The sequence below is a fragment of the Notolepis coatsorum genome, assembly GCF_963971535.1.
Source record: "Notolepis coatsorum genome assembly, chromosome: 18".
NCBI classification, from domain to species: Eukaryota; Metazoa; Chordata; class Actinopteri; order Aulopiformes; family Paralepididae; genus Notolepis; species Notolepis coatsorum.
Window position 1 is genome coordinate 3,997,426 of NC_140182.1, and position 18,205 is coordinate 4,015,630.

The 18,205-nt window shown below is 52.3% G+C and overlaps 1 protein-coding gene across 1 annotated transcript in view; it reads right to left on the reverse strand.

Moving 5' to 3' along the window:
* Nucleotides 1-18,205, reverse strand: part of LOC311244797 (Golgi apparatus protein 1-like) — a gene marked incomplete at its 5' end in the record, with an annotated part of 129,553 nt that overhangs the window by 41,490 nt on the left and 69,858 nt on the right. Inside the window, 5 exons of the mRNA XM_084334484.1 lie at nucleotides 2,431-2,517; nucleotides 5,271-5,408; nucleotides 13,052-13,205; nucleotides 15,116-15,217; nucleotides 16,733-16,854. Of these exons, the coding sequence (XP_084190610.1) occupies nucleotides 2,431-2,517; nucleotides 5,271-5,408; nucleotides 13,052-13,205; nucleotides 15,116-15,217; nucleotides 16,733-16,854 (603 nt within the window). The remainder of the gene's footprint in view (nucleotides 1-2,430; nucleotides 2,518-5,270; nucleotides 5,409-13,051; nucleotides 13,206-15,115; nucleotides 15,218-16,732; nucleotides 16,855-18,205) is intronic.

The window sequence follows — 18,205 nt, forward strand, 5'->3', positions numbered from 1 at the left end:
GTACACATGCATGTCTGCACCCACACACCGCAGCCCCCCATGCTTACCAGAGACTAGAGACTATGGCCCAAAAATGGTATCACGATAAAAAGAAAACAAATTAGATAAATATAGATATTAAATTATGGATATTTTTATTAGTATTAAAAAAGAAACAGACTGTTTCAAACTGTATTTTAAATTAGAAAGCAAACCAAATAAATGGACAAGAGAAAAATAAATCTCAATGTGGTCAGTATTGTCATTTGGGACAAGCAAAGCCATTACTTTAAGTCGCGGGCAAGAAAGACAAGTCTGTCCACTGTCTCTGGGTTTAAAGCTGCCCTGTTGCAGGTCACAATACAAATTAAAAAAACACGTTTCATATAGACGAGGAAAAAATATATCGCGATAATTATCGTTATCGTTTCATCGCCCCCAGCCCCTTACCAGAGACGGGCTCATTACATTTCGTTAGCCTCATACGATAATTGACAGAGTAATTTTTCGGGCCAAATCAAGATTTCTGCCCAACTGTACTCTCCTCCCACTGCTGCGTCGCCCTGGCTCAGTGCCCATGTCCTCAGCCAATCAGAACGCGCCCTGGCTCAGTGCCCATGTCCTCAGCCAATCAGAACGCGACCTGGCTCAGTGCCCATGTCCTCAGCCAATCAGAACGCTTGTTACGTAACTAAAAAAACAAATCCCCATCATCAGTCTAACTCACTCGTGTGACTTGTGCATTTTAACGTTACGTACACTACACAGACGGCGATCGCATGCCTTGGGCAAGTATAACAACTGCCTTAGTGTACGACATGTGTGTATGTACGTACGTACTGTACGAGGAAAAAATGCCTAAGTCACGACATATTTGGTTTAAAAGTCACCTTATTTTGTTACGCAATGGTTGTTTTGTGTTTTTGTATTTTTGCAAACTTGTTGATACACCTTGTGGAACTTATTTTCTAATATAAATTAAAAAAAAACTCGTACACATTTGCTGGAAAATTGTTTTTTTCTTCTTTTCCAAAAATCTTGAAAAATTACTTTAGGTAATTATCGTATCAATCAATCAATCAATCAATCGGGGGGGGGGGGGTGGGAGGCTCACTGCAAAGTCTTATCAGCAGCTCTGTGGTTCGCCCGTCCGGAATTTGTTTTTGGCCGGCTGGCATTAATTTCTTCCAGCCACGTTGATTAAAATTTTAAATTTGAGTAGAGTGAATTTTAACTCTATTGATTTTGAGTGGAGTTTTTAAACAACTCCGTCCAAAAAAATTACTGAATGCGTTATGAGGCTAAACGATTTCAAAATCAACTAATCATCGTTAAAACAAAGTCTTGGTCACCTAAAGGCTAAGAGACCAAATGGACTGCGAGGAGGGGACTTACCTCAGACTCCAGTTCAGTCAGGTGACCCCTGCACTCCGGCACCAGGTCTTACCTCAGACTCCAGGTCAGTCAGGTGACCCCTGCACTCCGGCACCAGGTCTTTACCTCAGACTCCAGGCCAGTCAGGTGACCCCCTGCACTCCGGCACCAGGTCTTACCTCAGACTCCAGTTCAGTCAGGTCCGTGTACTCCGGCACCAGGTCTTACCTCAGACTCCAGTTCAGTCAGGTCCCTGCACTCCGGCACCAGGTCTTACCTCAGACTCCAGTTCAGTCAGGTGACCCCTGCACTCCGGCCCCAGGTCTTACCTCAGACTCCAGTTCAGTCAGGTCCCTGCACTCCGGCCCCAGGTTCTTACCTCAGACTCCAGTTCAGTCAGGTGACCCCTGCACTCCGGCCCCAGGTCTTACCTCAGACTCCAGTTCGGTCAGGTCCCTGCACTCCGGCACCAGGTCTTACCTCAGACTCCAGTTCAGTCAGGTCCCGGCACTCCGGCACCAGGTCTTACCTCAGACTCCAGTTCAGTCAGGTGACCCCTGCACTCCGGCCCCAGGTCTTACCTCAGACTCCAGTTCAGTCAGGTCCCTGCACTCCGGCACCAGGTCTTACCTCAGACTCCAGTTCAGTCAGGTCCCTGCACTCCGGCACCAGGTCTTACCTCAGACTCCAGTTCAGTCAGGTGACCCCTGCACTCCGGCCCCAGGTCTTACCTCAGACTCCAGTTCAGTCAGGTCCCTGCACTCCGGCACCAGGTCTTACCTCAGACTCCAGTTCGGTCAGGTCCCTGCACTCCGGCCCCAGGTCTTACCTCAGACTCCAGTTCAGTCAGGTCCCTGCACTCCGGCACCAGGTCTTACCTCAGACTCCAGTTCAGTCAGGTCCCTGCACTCCGGCACCAGGTCTTACCTCAGACTCCAGTTCAGTCAGGTCCCGGCACTCCGGCACCAGGTCTTACCTCAGACTCCAGTTCAGTCAGGTCCCTGCACTCCGGCACCAGGTCTTACCTCAGACTCCAGTTCGGTCAGGTGACCCCTGCACTCCGGCACCAGGTCTTACCTCAGACTCCAGTTCGGTCAGGTTGCCCACGACGTCCCGGCACTCCGGCACCAGGTCTTCCAGATGGTCCTGGAGACACTCCAGCTCCTGTCAGGACACCAAGTGTCGAGCGTTAACCCTTTCACTGACACTCTACCAAAATGGTTAACCTCGTCACTGTGACAATACAGAAGGTTAACCCTTTACTATCATACTAGTAGTGTGACAGTAAAGGCGGGTTAACCTTCTGTAGTGTGGCAGTGCAAGGGTTAATGAACAAGCAGCACACCAGTCATGCTATTTAACCACAACCAATCATCTGACCCAACGGCAAGTTCATATAGAGGAAGTTGTTCAATTTCATATTCTCTAATGCCTGTGTTTGGTGTGCCGTTTAGCAGATGAGATGATAATAATAAACGTTATTCGTTTATACAAGAATTCCAGGCAGGGCGGCTACGTGGCGTAGTGGGCAAGGCGCTCGCCACGAAATGCTGGAGACGCTGGGCTCGCCTGTTCGAGCCCAGCGCTCCACATTTGCTTTCAGTTTGGCTGGTCGTCCGTACTAATACACATTGGCCGTATTAGGGGGTGGGAAACTGATGGGTGGGGATCGGGCGTTGTGGACAGCGACTCCTACAGGTCGGTTGGTGCGCCTGCGCAGTAGAATCAGGAAGTGTCGGGGGCAGCGTGAGCCTCCCACGCGTTACTCCTCGCCACTGAGAGATCGAGCTGCGCAGGTGAAAAGATGCGACTGCTGTTACCTCAAGTACCGGAGGGGACTCGTGCTATGTATGACTTAGTCCACATTGCAGCCGGCTTGTGGGAGGCAAGAAACAGCGTTCGTGACGGGGGAGGGTTGAATTGGATGATACAAAATTGGGATGGGAGAAAATATAGAAAATGGGAGAAAAAGTGGATAAAAAAAAAAAAAAAAAAAAAAAATTACAGGCCAGGGGGCGTGGCTAGGCTGGCAACGGGGGGTAGCACGCGGTTTGTTCTGGCTCTCGTCGAGTCTCTACTTTAGTTTAATTTAATAAGCTTTCTACTTCACAAAACTTGGTGAATTTTACTCGGGGTACATTGTTTAAGCCAGGGGACAATGTTTTCACGGACAGGTGGCCAGCGAACCTACGTAAAATACAAATACGCCGGTCCGGCCTCCGGTAGGCCCCGACAAAGCCTCGACTTCCAGTCCCGTCTCCAAGCCGCCGCTGACCACACCGCCAAGGATGCCCGCCGCTGACCACACCGCCAAGGATGCCCACCGCTGACCACACCGCCAAGGATGCCCACCGCTGACCACACCGCCAAGGATGCCCGCCGCTGACCACACCGCCAAGGATGCCCACCGCTGACCACACCGCCAAGGATGCCCACCGCTGACCACACCGCCAAGGATGCCCACCGCTGACCACACCGCCAAGGATGCCCACCGCTGACCACACCGCCAAGGATGCCCACCGCTGACCACACCGCCAAGGATGCCCACCGCTGACCACACCGCAGCCTCGAAGGCGGAGGTTCTCCTCGCGCTAAAAGCGGACTTCGCAGCGATAATAATAAAATCAGAATTGAAAGGCGCAACTTTCCCAAGAGTTCAACCTTATTATTAGAAACGATCTGAAAGAGATGAAAAAGCGGAAATGCGACGTTGTGTTGAGACTCCACGAGGAGGTGGACAGAATGGGGGGGGGGGGGCCTCAATTAACTCTTTCACTGCCACACGACAGAAGGTTAGCCCTTTACCATCACACGACCGACGGCGATGCTCCATCATTAGCTTCCGCGGATGCGTGATAGTCGTGATAGCGGATGCGGAGCTAATGATGCTAATGATGGAGCATCGCCGTCGGTCGTGTGACAGTAAAGGGCTAACCTTCTGTATCGTCACAGTGAAGGGGTTAACCGGCTGCCGTGTGGCAGTTGAAAGGGTTAAGGACGTGGAAGACGGGCGTGGTGACGTCACAAACCGCAGTCAGAGACTTGAAGACAGAGGAGGTGGCCGGTCTCGGGGGGAAAGTGTGAGGACATGAGGAGGGGGAGAACGAGGAGGTGTGAGGACATGAGGAGGGGAGAACGAGGAGGTGTGAGGACATGAGGAGGGGAGCACGAGGAGGTGTGAGGACATGAGGAGGGGAGAACGAGGAGGTGTGAGGACATGAGGAGGGGAGAGACGAGGAGGTGTGAGGACATGAGGAGGGGAGCACGAGGAGGTGTGAGGACATGAGGAGGGGAGAACGAGGAGGTGTGAGGACATGAGGAGGGGAGAACGAGGAGGTGTGAGGACATGAGGAGGGGAGAACGAGGAGGTGTGAGGACATGAGGAGGGGAGAACGAGGAGGTGTGAGGACATGAGGAGGGGAGCACGAGGAGGTGTGAGGACATGAGGAGGGGAGAACGAGGAGGTGTGAGGACATGAGGAGGGGAGAACGAGGAGGTGTGAGGACATGAGGAGGGGAGCACGAGGAGGTGTGAGGACATGAGGAGGGGAGCACGAGGAGGTGTGAGGACATGAGGAGGGGAGCACGAGGAGGTGTGAGGACATGAGGAGGGGAGCACGAGGAGGTGTGAGGACATGAGGAGGGGAGCACGAGGAGGTGTGAGGACATGAGGAGGGGAGCACGAGGAGGTGTGAGGACATGAGGAGGGGAGCACGAGGAGGTGCACCGTGAGGAGACCGGGAGGGAGGAGTAGCTGAGACGGAACGAGGTGCTGGTCGAGCGCTCGCACAGAACACTGGGGCCGAAGAGGACCGACGGGAAGCCACGCGCCATCGTGGCTAAGCTTCACTACTGCCAGGACTGTGTCGAGGTGCTGAGCCGCTTGCCCCCCCCCCCCCCCCCCCCCCCCCCCCTCACCTGCCCAGCGTCAGTCTTCTCGCTGCACCACTTCCCCAGGTCGGTCATGCAGCGTCTCTGCAGCTCCGGGTCCAGCTTCACGTCCAGCGCCCTCTGGTGGAGGATCCTCTGAACCTCCACTTTACAGTCCCGAGAGAGCTGGAGGAGGGAGGGGAGAGAGTCCACCACGATGAGGGGGAGGGGGAGGGGGGGGGGAGGAGGAGGAGGAGGAGGGGGAGGAGGGAGGGGAGAGAGTCCACCACGATGAGAAGGGGGGGGGGGGGGGGAGGAGGAGGAGGGAGGGGAGAGAGTCCACCACGATGAGGGGGAGGGGGAGGGGGGGGGGGAGGAGGAGGAAGAGGGGGAGGAGGGAGGGGAGAGAGTCCACCACGATGAGGAGGGGGGGGAGGAGGAGGAGGAGGAGGGGGATGAGGGGGAGGAGGGAGGAGGAGGGGGAGGAGGGAGTCCACCACGATGAGGAGGGGGGGGGGGGAGGGGGGAGGAGGAGGAGGAGGGAGGGGAGAGAGTCCACCACGATGAGGAGGGGGGGGGGGGGGAGGAGGAGGGAGGGGAGAGAGTCCACCACGATGAGGAGGGGGGGGGGGGGAGGAGGGAGGAGGAGTGAGGGGAGAGAGTCCACCACGTTGAGGAGGGGGGGGGGGGGGGGGAGGGAGGGGAGAGAGTCCACCACGATGAGGAGGGGGGGGGGGGGGAGGAGGAGGGGAGGAGGAGGGAGGGGAGAGAGTCCATCACGATGAGGAGGGGGGGGGGGGGGGGGGGGGGAGGAGGAGGGAGGGGAGAGAGTCCACCACGATGAGGAGGGGGGGGGGGGGGGGGGGGGGGGGAGAGGAGGAGGAGGGAGGGGAGAGACTGATCATCAATTACTTTTACTGTATAATATAGGGAGGTGTAGTGGTTACTTCCTGGTCTATAGGGAGGTGTAGTGGTTACTTCCTGGTCTATAGGGAGGTGTAGTGGTTACTTCCTGGTCTATAGGGAGGTGTAGTGGTTACTTCCTGGTCTATAGGGAGGTGTAGTGGTTACTTCCTGGTCTATAGGGAGGTGTAGTGGTTACTTCCAGGTCTATAGGGAGGTGTAGTGGTTACTTCCTGGTCTACAGGGAGGTGTAGTGGTTACTTCCTGGTCTATAGGGAGGTGTAGTGGTTACTTCCTGGTCTATAGGGAGGTGTAGTGGTTACTTCCTGGTCTATAGGGAGGTGCAGTGGTTACTTCCTGGTCTATAGGGAGGTGTAGTGGTTACTTCCTGGTCTATAGGGAGGTGCAGTGGTTACTTCCTGGTCTATAGGGAGGTGTAGTGGTTACTTCCTGGTCTATAGGGAGGTGCAGTGGTTACTTCCTGGTCTATAGGGAGGTGTAGTGGTTACTTCCTGGTCTATAGGGAGGTGTAGTGGTTACTTCCTGGTCTATAGGGAGGTGTAGTGGTTACTTCCTGGTCTATAGGGAGGTGTAGTGGTTACTTCCTGGTCTACAGGGAGGTGTAGTGGTTACTTCCTGGTCTATAGGGAGGTGTAGTGGTTACTTCCTGGTCTATAGGGAGGTGTAGTGGTTACTTCCTGGTCTATAGGGAGGTGTAGTGGTTACTTCCTGGTCTATAGGGAGGTGTAGTGGTTACTTCCTGGTCTATATGGATGTGTAGTGGTTACTTCCTGGTCTATAGGGAGGTGTAGTGGTTACTTCCTGGTCTATAGGGAGGTGTAGTGGTTACTTCCTGGTCTATAGGGAGGTGTAGTGGTTACTTCCTGGTCTATAGGGAGGTGTAGTGGTTACTTCCTGGTCTATAGGGAGGTGTAGTGGTTACTTCCTGGTCTATAGGGAGGTGTAGTGGTTACTTCCTGGTCTATAGGGAGGTGTAGTGGTTACTTCCTGGTCTATAGGGAGGTGTAGTGGTTACTTCCTGGTCTATAGGGAGGTGTAGTGGTTACTTCCTGGTCTATAGGGAGGTGTAGTGGTTACTTCCTGGTCTATAGGGAGGTGTAGTGGTTACTTCCAGGTCTATAGGGAGGTGTAGTGGTTACTTCCTGGTCTACAGGGAGGTGTAGTGGTTACTTCCTGGTCTATAGGGAGGTGTAGTGGTTACTTCCTGGTCTATAGGGAGGTGTAGTGGTTACTTCCTGGTCTATAGGGAGGTGCAGTGGTTACTTCCTGGTCTATAGGGAGGTGCAGTGGTTACTTCCTGGTCTATAGGGAGGTGCAGTGGTTACTTCCTGGTCTATAGGGAGGTGTAGTGGTTACTTCCTGGTCTATAGGGAGGTGCAGTGGTTACTTCCTGGTCTATAGGGAGGTGTAGTGGTTACTTCCTGGTCTATAGGGAGGTGTAGTGGTTACTTCCTGGTCTATAGGGAGGTGTAGTGGTTACTTCCTGGTCTATAGGGAGGTGTAGTGGTTACTTCCTGGTCTACAGGGAGGTGTAGTGGTTACTTCCTGGTCTATAGGGAGGTGTAGTGGTTACTTCCTGGTCTATAGGGAGGTGTAGTGGTTACTTCCTGGTCTATAGGGAGGTGTAGTGGTTACTTCCTGGTCTATAGGGAGGTGTAGTGGTTACTTCCTGGTCTATATGGATGTGTAGTGGTTACTTCCTGGTCTATAGGGAGGTGTAGTGGTTACTTCCTGGTCTATAGGGAGGTGTAGTGGTTACTTCCTGGTCTATAGGGAGGTGTAGTGGTTACTTCCTGGTCTATAGGGAGGTGTAGTGGTTACTTCCTGGTCTATAGGGAGGTGTAGTGGTTACTTCCTGGTCTATAGGGAGGTGTAGTGGTTACTTCCTGGTCTACAGGGAGGTGTAGTGGTTACTTCCTGGTCTACAGGGAGGTGTAGTGGTTACTTCCTGGTCTATAGGGAGGTGTAGTGGTTACTTCCTGGTCTATAGGGAGGTGTAGTGGTTACTTCCTGGTCTATAGGGAGGTGTAGTGGTTACGTCGTTGCCGTTTCCGGCCGGTCCACCATCTTGAAAACGCAACGTATTTCCCCATTGCCCATTTCTAAATCGTCTCGTTTAAAACAAATAAAGCATGAACATTAGCACGGTGTACCTTTCTGTGCTTATTCATCCACAATCTAAAGCTCAACATGAAAATATTCGCAATTAAACGTAAAAAAAAAAAAAATGCCAAATTTTATTTCAACCAGAAATGCTTAAACAATAATGTTAGTGATAGAAGGGAACTCATTTTGTGAACAAATGGAAAGCTTGGCAATGTTCATGAGGCAGAATTGTTACAATAGCCGATAATCCGCGCGGGCGCTCCAGAGTGACGTCAGACTACACCTCCCTATAGGGGTGGACCTCGCGGGCGCTCCACAGTGACGTCAGACTACACCTCCCTATAGGGGTGGACCTCGCGGGCGCTCCACAGTGACGTCACACTACACCTCCCTATACGGGTGGACCTCGCGGGCGCTCCACAGTGACGTCAGACTACACCTCCCTATAGGGGTGGACCTCGCGGGCGCTCCACAGTGACGTCACACTACACCTCCCTATACGGGTGGACCTCGCGGGCGCTCCACAGTGACGTCAGACTACACCTCCCTATAGGGGGGGACCTCACAGGCGCTCCAGAGTGACGTCAGACTACACCTCCCTATAGGGGGGGACCTCGCGGGCGCTCCAGAGTGACGTCAGACTACACCTCCCTATAGGGGTGGACCTCGCGGGCGCTCCAGAGTGACGTCAGACTACACCTCCCTATAGGGGTGGACCTCGCGGGCGCTCCAGAGTGACGTCAGACTACACCTCCCTATACAGGTGGACCTCACAGGCGCTCCAGAGTGACGTCAGACTACACCTCCCTATACAGGTGGACCTCGCGGGCGCTCCAGAGTGACGTCAGACTACACCTCCCTATAGGGGTGGACCTCGCGGGCGCTCCACAGTGACGTCAGACTACACCTCCCTATACGGGTGGACCTCGCGGGCGCTCCAGAGTGACGTCAGACTACACCTCCCTATACGGGTGGACCTCGCGGGCGGTCCAGAGTGACGTCACACTACACCTCCCTATAGGGGTGGACCTCGCGGGCGCTCCACAGTGACGTCAGACTACACCTCCCTATAGGGGTGGACCTCGCGGGCGCTCCAGAGTGACGTCAGACTACACCTCCCTATACGGGTGGACCTCACGGGCGCTCCACAGTGACGTCAGACTACACCTCCCTATAGGGGTGGACCTCGCGGGCGCTCCAGAGTGACGTCAGACTACACCTCCCTATACGGGTGGACCTCACAGGCGCTCCACAGTGACGTCAGACTACACCTCCCTATAGGGGTGGACCTCGCGGGCGGTCCAGAGTGACGTCACACTACACCTCCCTATACGGGTGGACCTCGCGGGCGCTCCAGAGTGACGTCAGACTACACCTCCCTATAGGGCTGGACCTCGCGGGCGCTCCACAGTGACGTCAGACTACACCTCCCTATAGGGGTGGACCTCGCGGGCGGTCCAGAGTGACGTCAGACTACACCTCCCTATAGGGGTGGACCTCGCGGGCGCTCCAGAGTGACGTCAGACTACACCTCCCTATAGGGGTGGACCTCGCGGGCGCTCCACAGTGACGTCAGACTACACCTCCCTATAGGGGTGGACCTCGCGGGCGCTCCAGAGTGACGTCAGACTACACCTCCCTATAGGGGTGGACCTCGCGGGCGCTCCAGAGTGACGTCAGACTACACCTCCCTATAGGGGTGGACCTCGCGGGCGCTCCAGAGTGACGTCAGACTACACCTCCCTATACGGGTGGACCTCGCGGGCGCTCCAGAGTGACGTCAGACTACACCTCCCTATACGGGTGGACCTCGCGGGCGCTCCAGAGTGACGTCACACTACACCTCCCTATAGGGGTGGACCTCGCGGGCGCTCCAGAGTGACGTCACACTACACCTCCCTATACGGGTGGACCTCGCGGGCGGTCCAGAGTGACGTCAGACTACACCTCCCTATAGGGGTGGACCTCGCGGGCGGTCCAGAGTGACGTCAGATTACACCTCCCTATAGGGGTGGACCTCGCGGGCGCTCCAGAGTGACGTCAGACTACACCTCCCTATAGGGGTGGACCTCGCGGGCGCTCCAGAGTGACGTCAGACTACACCTCCCTATAGGGGTGGACCTCGCGGGCGGTCCAGAGTGACGTCACACTACACCTCCCTATAGGGGTGGACCTCGCGGGCGCTCCAGAGTGACGTCAGACTACACCTCCCTATACGGGTGGACCTTGCGGGCGCTCCAGAGTGACGTCACACTACACCTCCCTATAGGGGTGGACCTCGCGGGCGCTCCAGAGTGACGTCAGACTACACCTCCCTATAGGGGTGGACCTCGCGGGCGCTCCACAGTGACGTCACACTACACCTCCCTATAGGGGTGGACCTCGCGGGCGCTCCACAGTGACGTCAGACTACACCTCCCTATAGGGGTGGACCTCGCGGGCGCTCCAGAGTGACGTCAGACTACACCTCCCTATAGGGGTGGACCTTGCGGGCGCTCCACAGTGACGTCAGACTACACCTCCCTATAGGGGTGGACCTCGCGGGCGGTCCAGAGTGACGTCAGACTACACCTCCCTATAGGGGTGGACCTCGCGGGCGCTCCAGAGTGACGTCAGACTACACCTCCCTATAGGGGTGGACCTCGCGGGCGCTCCACAGTGACGTCAGACTACACCTCCCTATAGGGGTGGACCTCGCGGGCGCTCCAGAGTGACGTCAGACTACACCTCCCTATAGGGGTGGACCTCGCGGGCGCTCCAGAGTGACGTCAGACTACACCTCCCTATAGGGGTGGACCTCGCGGGCGCTCCAGAGTGACGTCAGACTACACCTCCCTATACGGGTGGACCTCGCGGGCGCTCCAGAGTGACGTCAGACTACACCTCCCTATACGGGTGGACCTCGCGGGCGCTCCAGAGTGACGTCACACTACACCTCCCTATAGGGGTGGACCTCGCGGGCGCTCCAGAGTGACGTCACACTACACCTCCCTATACGGGTGGACCTCGCGGGCGGTCCAGAGTGACGTCAGACTACACCTCCCTATAGGGGTGGACCTCGCGGGCGGTCCAGAGTGACGTCAGATTACACCTCCCTATAGGGGTGGACCTCGCGGGCGCTCCAGAGTGACGTCAGACTACACCTCCCTATAGGGGTGGACCTCGCGGGCGCTCCAGAGTGACGTCAGACTACACCTCCCTATAGGGGTGGACCTCGCGGGCGGTCCAGAGTGACGTCACACTACACCTCCCTATAGGGGTGGACCTCGCGGGCGCTCCAGAGTGACGTCAGACTACACCTCCCTATACGGGTGGACCTTGCGGGCGCTCCAGAGTGACGTCACACTACACCTCCCTATAGGGGTGGACCTCGCGGGCGCTCCAGAGTGACGTCAGACTACACCTCCCTATAGGGGTGGACCTCGCGGGCGCTCCACAGTGACGTCACACTACACCTCCCTATAGGGGTGGACCTCGCGGGCGCTCCACAGTGACGTCAGACTACACCTCCCTATAGGGGTGGACCTCGCGGGCGCTCCACAGTGACGTCAGACTACACCTCCCTATAGGGGTGGACCTTGCGGGCGCTCCACAGTGACGTCACACTACACCTCCCTATACACACTTGGACCATTAGGGTATCATTTATTGGATAGAAATTACTGTCAAAAATCACATTGTTTTGCTGTATTTCTGACATATCACACGCCCCAATATTCCATAGCGGTAGTGGCGCATCCCTAATGTACATCACCGTTGATTGAGTAGAGATATGAGATCACACATTCAAATTCCAAAATTCATCATCATGGTGTATAATTAGCAAAACGTGAAACTCAAGAGGAGCACTCTCAAGAGTTCAGAACAGCATGCACCGACGACACCCCATAATTACATTTGAATATACAATTTTAATATCGTCAGTTCCCCATGATTGCCATGACGATCATCATCATCATCACCGATTCCATCATCATCATCACCGATTCGACGGGTCATTCCGGGACAACGGTGAACTTACTCACAGCCGCGCGCTGCGTTCCGCCCTGGGAGGCCTGGTGGGGGCGCTAGAGGAGAGCGCACAGGGGTCAGTGATGCAGCGAGCTCATTGGTCTACTCTCTGTGGGGGCGTGGCCTGGCGGGGGCGCTAGAGGAGAGCGCACAGGGGTCAGTGATGCTGCAGCGAGCTCATTGGTCTACTCTCTGTGGGGGTGTGGCCTGGATGTGGAGGCATGGCCTGGCTGTGGAGGCGTGGCCTGTGTGTGGAGGTGTGGCCTGTGTGGAGGCGTGGCCTGTGTGGAGGCATGGCCTGGGTGTGGAGGCATGGCCTGGATGTGTGTGGGGGGCGTGGTCTGGATGTGTGTGGGGGTGTGGCCTGAATGTGGAGGCGTGGCCTGAATGTGGAGGTGTGGCCTGGTTGTGGAGGTGTGGCCTGGATGTGGGGGTGTGGCCTGGATGTGAGTGGAGGCATGGCCTGGGTGTGGAGGCGTGGCCTGGCTGTGAGTGGAGGTGTGGCCTGGCTGTGGAGGTGTGGCCTGGCTGTGAGTGGAGGCATGGCCTGGCTGTGAGTGGAGGTGTGGCCTGGCTGTGAGTGGAGGCGTGGCCTGGCTGTGAGTGGAGGCGTGGCCTGGCTGTGGAGGCGTGGCCTGGCTGTGGAGGCATGGCCTGGCTGTGAGTGGAGGCATGGCCTGGATGTGAGTGGAGGCGTGGCCTGGCTGTGAGTGGAGGCGTGGCCTGGCTGTGAGTGGAGGCGTGGCCTGGCTGTGGAGGCGTGGCCTGGACGCCGTGAGAGACCTCACCCTCCGGCCCTGCTCCTCGGAGCGGTAGGCGTGTCGGTAGAGGCAGGAGAAGATGGCGCCGGGTGGCATCATCTCGCTGGTCTCGTTCCAGCCGTGCGTGTGGCACAGGCGGGACGCGTCGCCCTGGCACTTCTTGTACAGCACCGGGTCGAGCCTGTGGCGAACACAGGGGTGGGTTTAGTGTCTCTTCCTGGGGTCCAAACATTTAACCCTTTCACTGCCACACGACAGCCGGTTAACCCTTTCGCTGTGACAATACAGAAGGTTAGCCCTTTACCGTCACACAACCGACAGCGATGCTCCATCATTAGCGTCATTAGCTCCGCGGATGCGGAGCTAATGATGCTAATGATGGAGCATCACCGTCGGTTGTGTGATAGCAAAGGGCTAACCTTCTGCCGCGTGGCAGTGAAAGGGTTAAAATACAAACGCACACAAAAAAGTTAAATAAAAATATAAAAACACAAACATCGACGTACTCATCCCGTCACACACAACACGCAACACAACAAGTGAATCAAAGCTCACTCAATATTCATAAGTCGGGTATCATCACAATTCTCCGACCATAGGATACATATTATTCCATAATCAGTCCATATAAGAACAAAACGGATCAAATAGTTTATTATATGATTTTAACTCATAATATTATAGCATAACTTGTCTCAAGTCACCGATCATCACCTTTATATTTCCATACTAATTTCCATAATAAGTCAATGACTAAAAATGTATCTCGTTATTCCCGAGCGCAATTTTTTACTATTTTTTTTTAAACATAAATTTGTTCCTGACCCTAGTTATATTTCTCTGTATACTATTCCAATAAGCAGCTGCTCTCCGCATCGTCTGCTCGCTCAGTGCTGTGTGTGTGTGTGTGTGTGTGTGTGTGTGTGTGTGTGTGTGTGTGTGTGTGTGTGTGTGTGTGTGTGTGTGTGTGTGTGTGTGTGTGTGTGTGTGTGTGTGTGTGTGTGTGTGTGTGTGTGTGTGTGTGTGTTCAGTTCTTCAGGACTCGTTACTCGACTCGGACTCGAGAATCGACTGCGTTCGGACTCAGACTTGTTAATTGATGAATACAGTAATTTATTTATTTATTTATTGCAATAGGCCCTAATAATTTGCCATACCATTTTGATGGCTGGTGCATTTGTTTGGCTGTTGTGTCACAAAGTAAATACCCTCCCTTTGAAACGGTGACCGCTGTGTTGTTTTTTTTTATCCACTTTTTCTCCCATTTTCTATATTTTCTCCCATCCCAATTTCGTATTGTCCAATTCTCCCCTCCCCTGTCTCGAACGTTGTTAGGCCACGCCTCCCACTGGTCGGCTGCAATGTGGACGAAGCCTTGCATCACGTGTCCCCTCCGGTACACGAGGAGGCAGCCGTCGCATCTTTTCACCTGCACAGCGCGATCTCTCAGTGCGAGGAGTAACACGTGGGAGGTTCACGCTGTCCCCCGATACTTCCTGATTCTGCTGCGCAGGCGCACCAACCGACCTGTAGGAGTCGCTGTCCACAACGTCCGATCCCCACCCACCGGCTTTTTCCACCCCCTAATACTGCCAACTGTGTTGGTATGAACGACCAGCCAAGCCGGAAGCAACGCCGAGAGCCGGGCTCGAACCCAGCGTCTCCTGCGTTAGTGGCGAGCGTCTTGCCAACTGCGCCACATAGACGCCCCCACTTTCTTATATTAAAGTATATTTAGTTTTTAAGAATTGTAAAGGATAGGCAAAAATAAGCATGTGCTTCAGCCTATTCCCTTTTTTTGGTAATTGAGTTTGGATTTTGTGTGTGAGCTTCCTTTGAATATGTACATTTGTGAAAATAAAAATTATTTGTTTTTTTTAAGTCCACACAAGTATGTTTTTGATTTATCTGTAAACAAAGACCGAAAATAAACTATTCATCATCATCATCATCATTATCATCATCATTGCCACCAATGCAAATGCAAATGAGTGCTCACTGAGTAAAAAAAGAAAACACAAATTATACTTTGGGGGACCCCCCAAAGTATTAACATTAAGTATTAACATGCAGCTGTGGTCTGAAACTCACTTCCAGTCTCTTGCGATGAAGTACTGGAGCTCCAGCAGCCGGTGTTCACAGTCCTCCACCATCTTCTCCGTGTACAGGTGCTCCATGAGGCAAGACAGGATCCTACAAGACAAGACGTTACAGGTGCTCCATGAGGCAAGACAGGATCCTACAAGACAAGACAAGACGTTACAGGTGCTCCATGAGGCAAGACAGGATCCTACAAGACAAGACAACACGTTACAGGTGCTCCATGAGGCAAGACAGGATCCTACAAGACAAGACAACACGTTACAGGTGCTCCATGAGGCAAGACAGGATCCTACAAGACAAGACGTTACAGGTGCTCCATGAGGCAAGACAGGATCCTACAAGACAAGACGTTACAGGTGCTCCATGAGGCAAGACAGGATCCTACAAGACAAGACAACACGTTACAGGTGCTCCATGAGGCAAGACAGGATCCTACAAGACAAGACGTTACAGGTGCTCCATGAGGCAAGACAGGATCCTACAAGACAAGACGTTACAGGTGCTCCATGAGGCAAGACAGGATCCTACAAGACAAGACAACACGTTACAGGATCCTACAAGACAACACGTTACAGGATCCTACAAGACAAGACGTTACAGGATCCTACAAGACAAGACAAGACGTTACAGGATCCTACTAGACAACACGTTAGCTCAGATATAGATAGACAAAGGGTAAATAAAAGATATGCAAATATTTAATATTTTTATAAATATAACAATTGTGAAAATAAGATTAAATGGTGAGAAATTAAAAGCGAAACATTTACAGAAATATATGCATGTGACTGATTGATTGATTGAACGTTATTAACAGATTGCAGAATGGGTACAATACAGTACGGCTCAATACACACAATTGTTAAGGGGATGCAGACCAGAGAAAGACTTTCGTCTTGTTTACATCAGGGTCCCCCATTTTCAATTCATCAGGACATATATGACATACAGATAGACAGTACTGCTACATCTAGACATTTATGACATACCAGATCTGCAAATATACAGTACTGTTTATGATACAAAAACAGTTGAAAAAGATGTAATCTACACGTGTGTACAGCCTACAGGTGGCTTCTGTCATGTACAGCGTGAGAGAGGAGATGCAGCGGATATATACAGACAGTGACCAGATACTGTAGAGAGAGAGAGAGGAGAGAGAGGAGAGAGAGAAGAGAAGAGAGAAAGAGAGATAGAGAGAGGAGAGAGAGAGAGTGAAAAGAGAAGAGAGAGAGAGAAAAAGAGAAAGAGAGAAAGAGAGAGATAGGAGAGAGAGAGAAGAGAGAGAGAAAAGAGAAGAGAGAGAGATAGAGAGAGAGAGAGAGAGAGAGAGAGAGAGAGAGAGAGAGAGAGAGAGAGAGAAAAGAGAAGAGAGAGAGAGGAGAGAGAGAAGAGAGAAAAGAGACAAGAGAGATAGAGAGAGGAGAGAGAGAGAGAGAGAAGAGAGAGAGAGAGAAAAAAAAAGAAAGAAAGATAGAAAGAAAGAAAGAAAGAAAGAAAGAAAGAAAGAAAGAAAGAAAGAAAGAAAGAAAGAAAGAAAGAAAGAAAGAAAGAAAGAAAGAAAGAGAAAGAGAAACAGGGAGAAAGAGAGAGGGGTTGCCTCACATGGGGTCTCCGTTGCGGATGTGTTTGCAGGCCGTCTGGATGACGTTCTCGCAGGCCTCGTTGAGGGCCCGGTCGATGCGGTAGTCGGCCCCGGGGTCAGCCTCCTGGATCAGGGTCTGGAGCTGAGGACAGAGAGGGCGAGTCACATATTGTTGCGGGACTATAGACACACACTGGCGTGCAATGGATCGCTGCCATGACTCAATAATCGATATGATTTGGGCGTTTATTGCGCCATACAAACCGGAAATGGATCTAGTCGATCGACGTCAAATAAGTGGGATCTTTTTCCTCCAGTCTCATCGGCGAACGGTAGGAGGACAGTAACGTTACTTTCAGCTTGATTGTTTATTCTTTTCAATGCAAACCGCTCTGATCAATATATCACCCATACTACATAAAGCATTTACTGACGATCACGGAATTATAAACGACCCCCCCCCCCCCTTTCATCCACGCATGATGAATCATAACGTATATGATCATGTACCGTTGAATCTTTTTATATAGCGTGTATCGGCAATAAACGGCAGTTGATAATCTATATATGCGTTTATGCCTATAACTCACGTTCTATGAATTACTGCAGAAAACGATAAAAACATACTTATATTCTAGAAGCTACTTTTGGAAGAATCTATGAATGAAAAAGTATAACGTTCCTACATCCTGAACAATAGAAAATCGATGTTGAATGGGCCATAGTAATGTCAATTTAGCAATACAATTTAAAAAGTTATAGCCCTGCAAAGAAGGTGAACATCTCCATAGGCTTAGAGTGGTGGCAGTGAGGCTACATTGATGGATAGAAGCGTGGCAGTCAATGTGTTAAAGGGTTAAAAAAAGAAATAAGTTTAAATACTATATTGACCATAGTATTTTTCATATTAATTGAAACCTAGCTGTGTGATTTATCAGGCCTGATATAGCTCTGAGGGAGGTTAGCTTAAAATGAGAGCATCAAAAATGTCAACAAAAATAAGTTTGGCATCTAACCAGAGTGCAAATGTAATAGTAAAGTGCAATAGTACTTATATATATGAAAGATGTCTCTTTCATGAGCAAGTTTCATGACCTTATATGGACCCCATAATGTAGAACAAAAATAAGTTAAATGCGTTTATAAAAGAAAGATCCGCTATCAGCTCTATCTTTAATCTTTCAAAATGTTCGGTTGCTATGAGCATGCACTTATCGGTGTTTCACTACACACATGAGTGCATGCTTACCAACTGTCTCCCCTGTTTTACTGCAACACTACTATCACCGACATCTAAGAAGGGAGATCCCCCCTTGAATAGGGATGGGAATTGATAAGATTTTATCGATACGATTCCATTATCGATTCTGCTTATCGATCCGATTCTTTATCGATTCCTGATAATTTATCATTTAAATAACTAAATTGGAAATGCAACAGAACTAAGCTGGTTAGAATAACAACATGCAACTTGACATTTCTGATCGTCATTT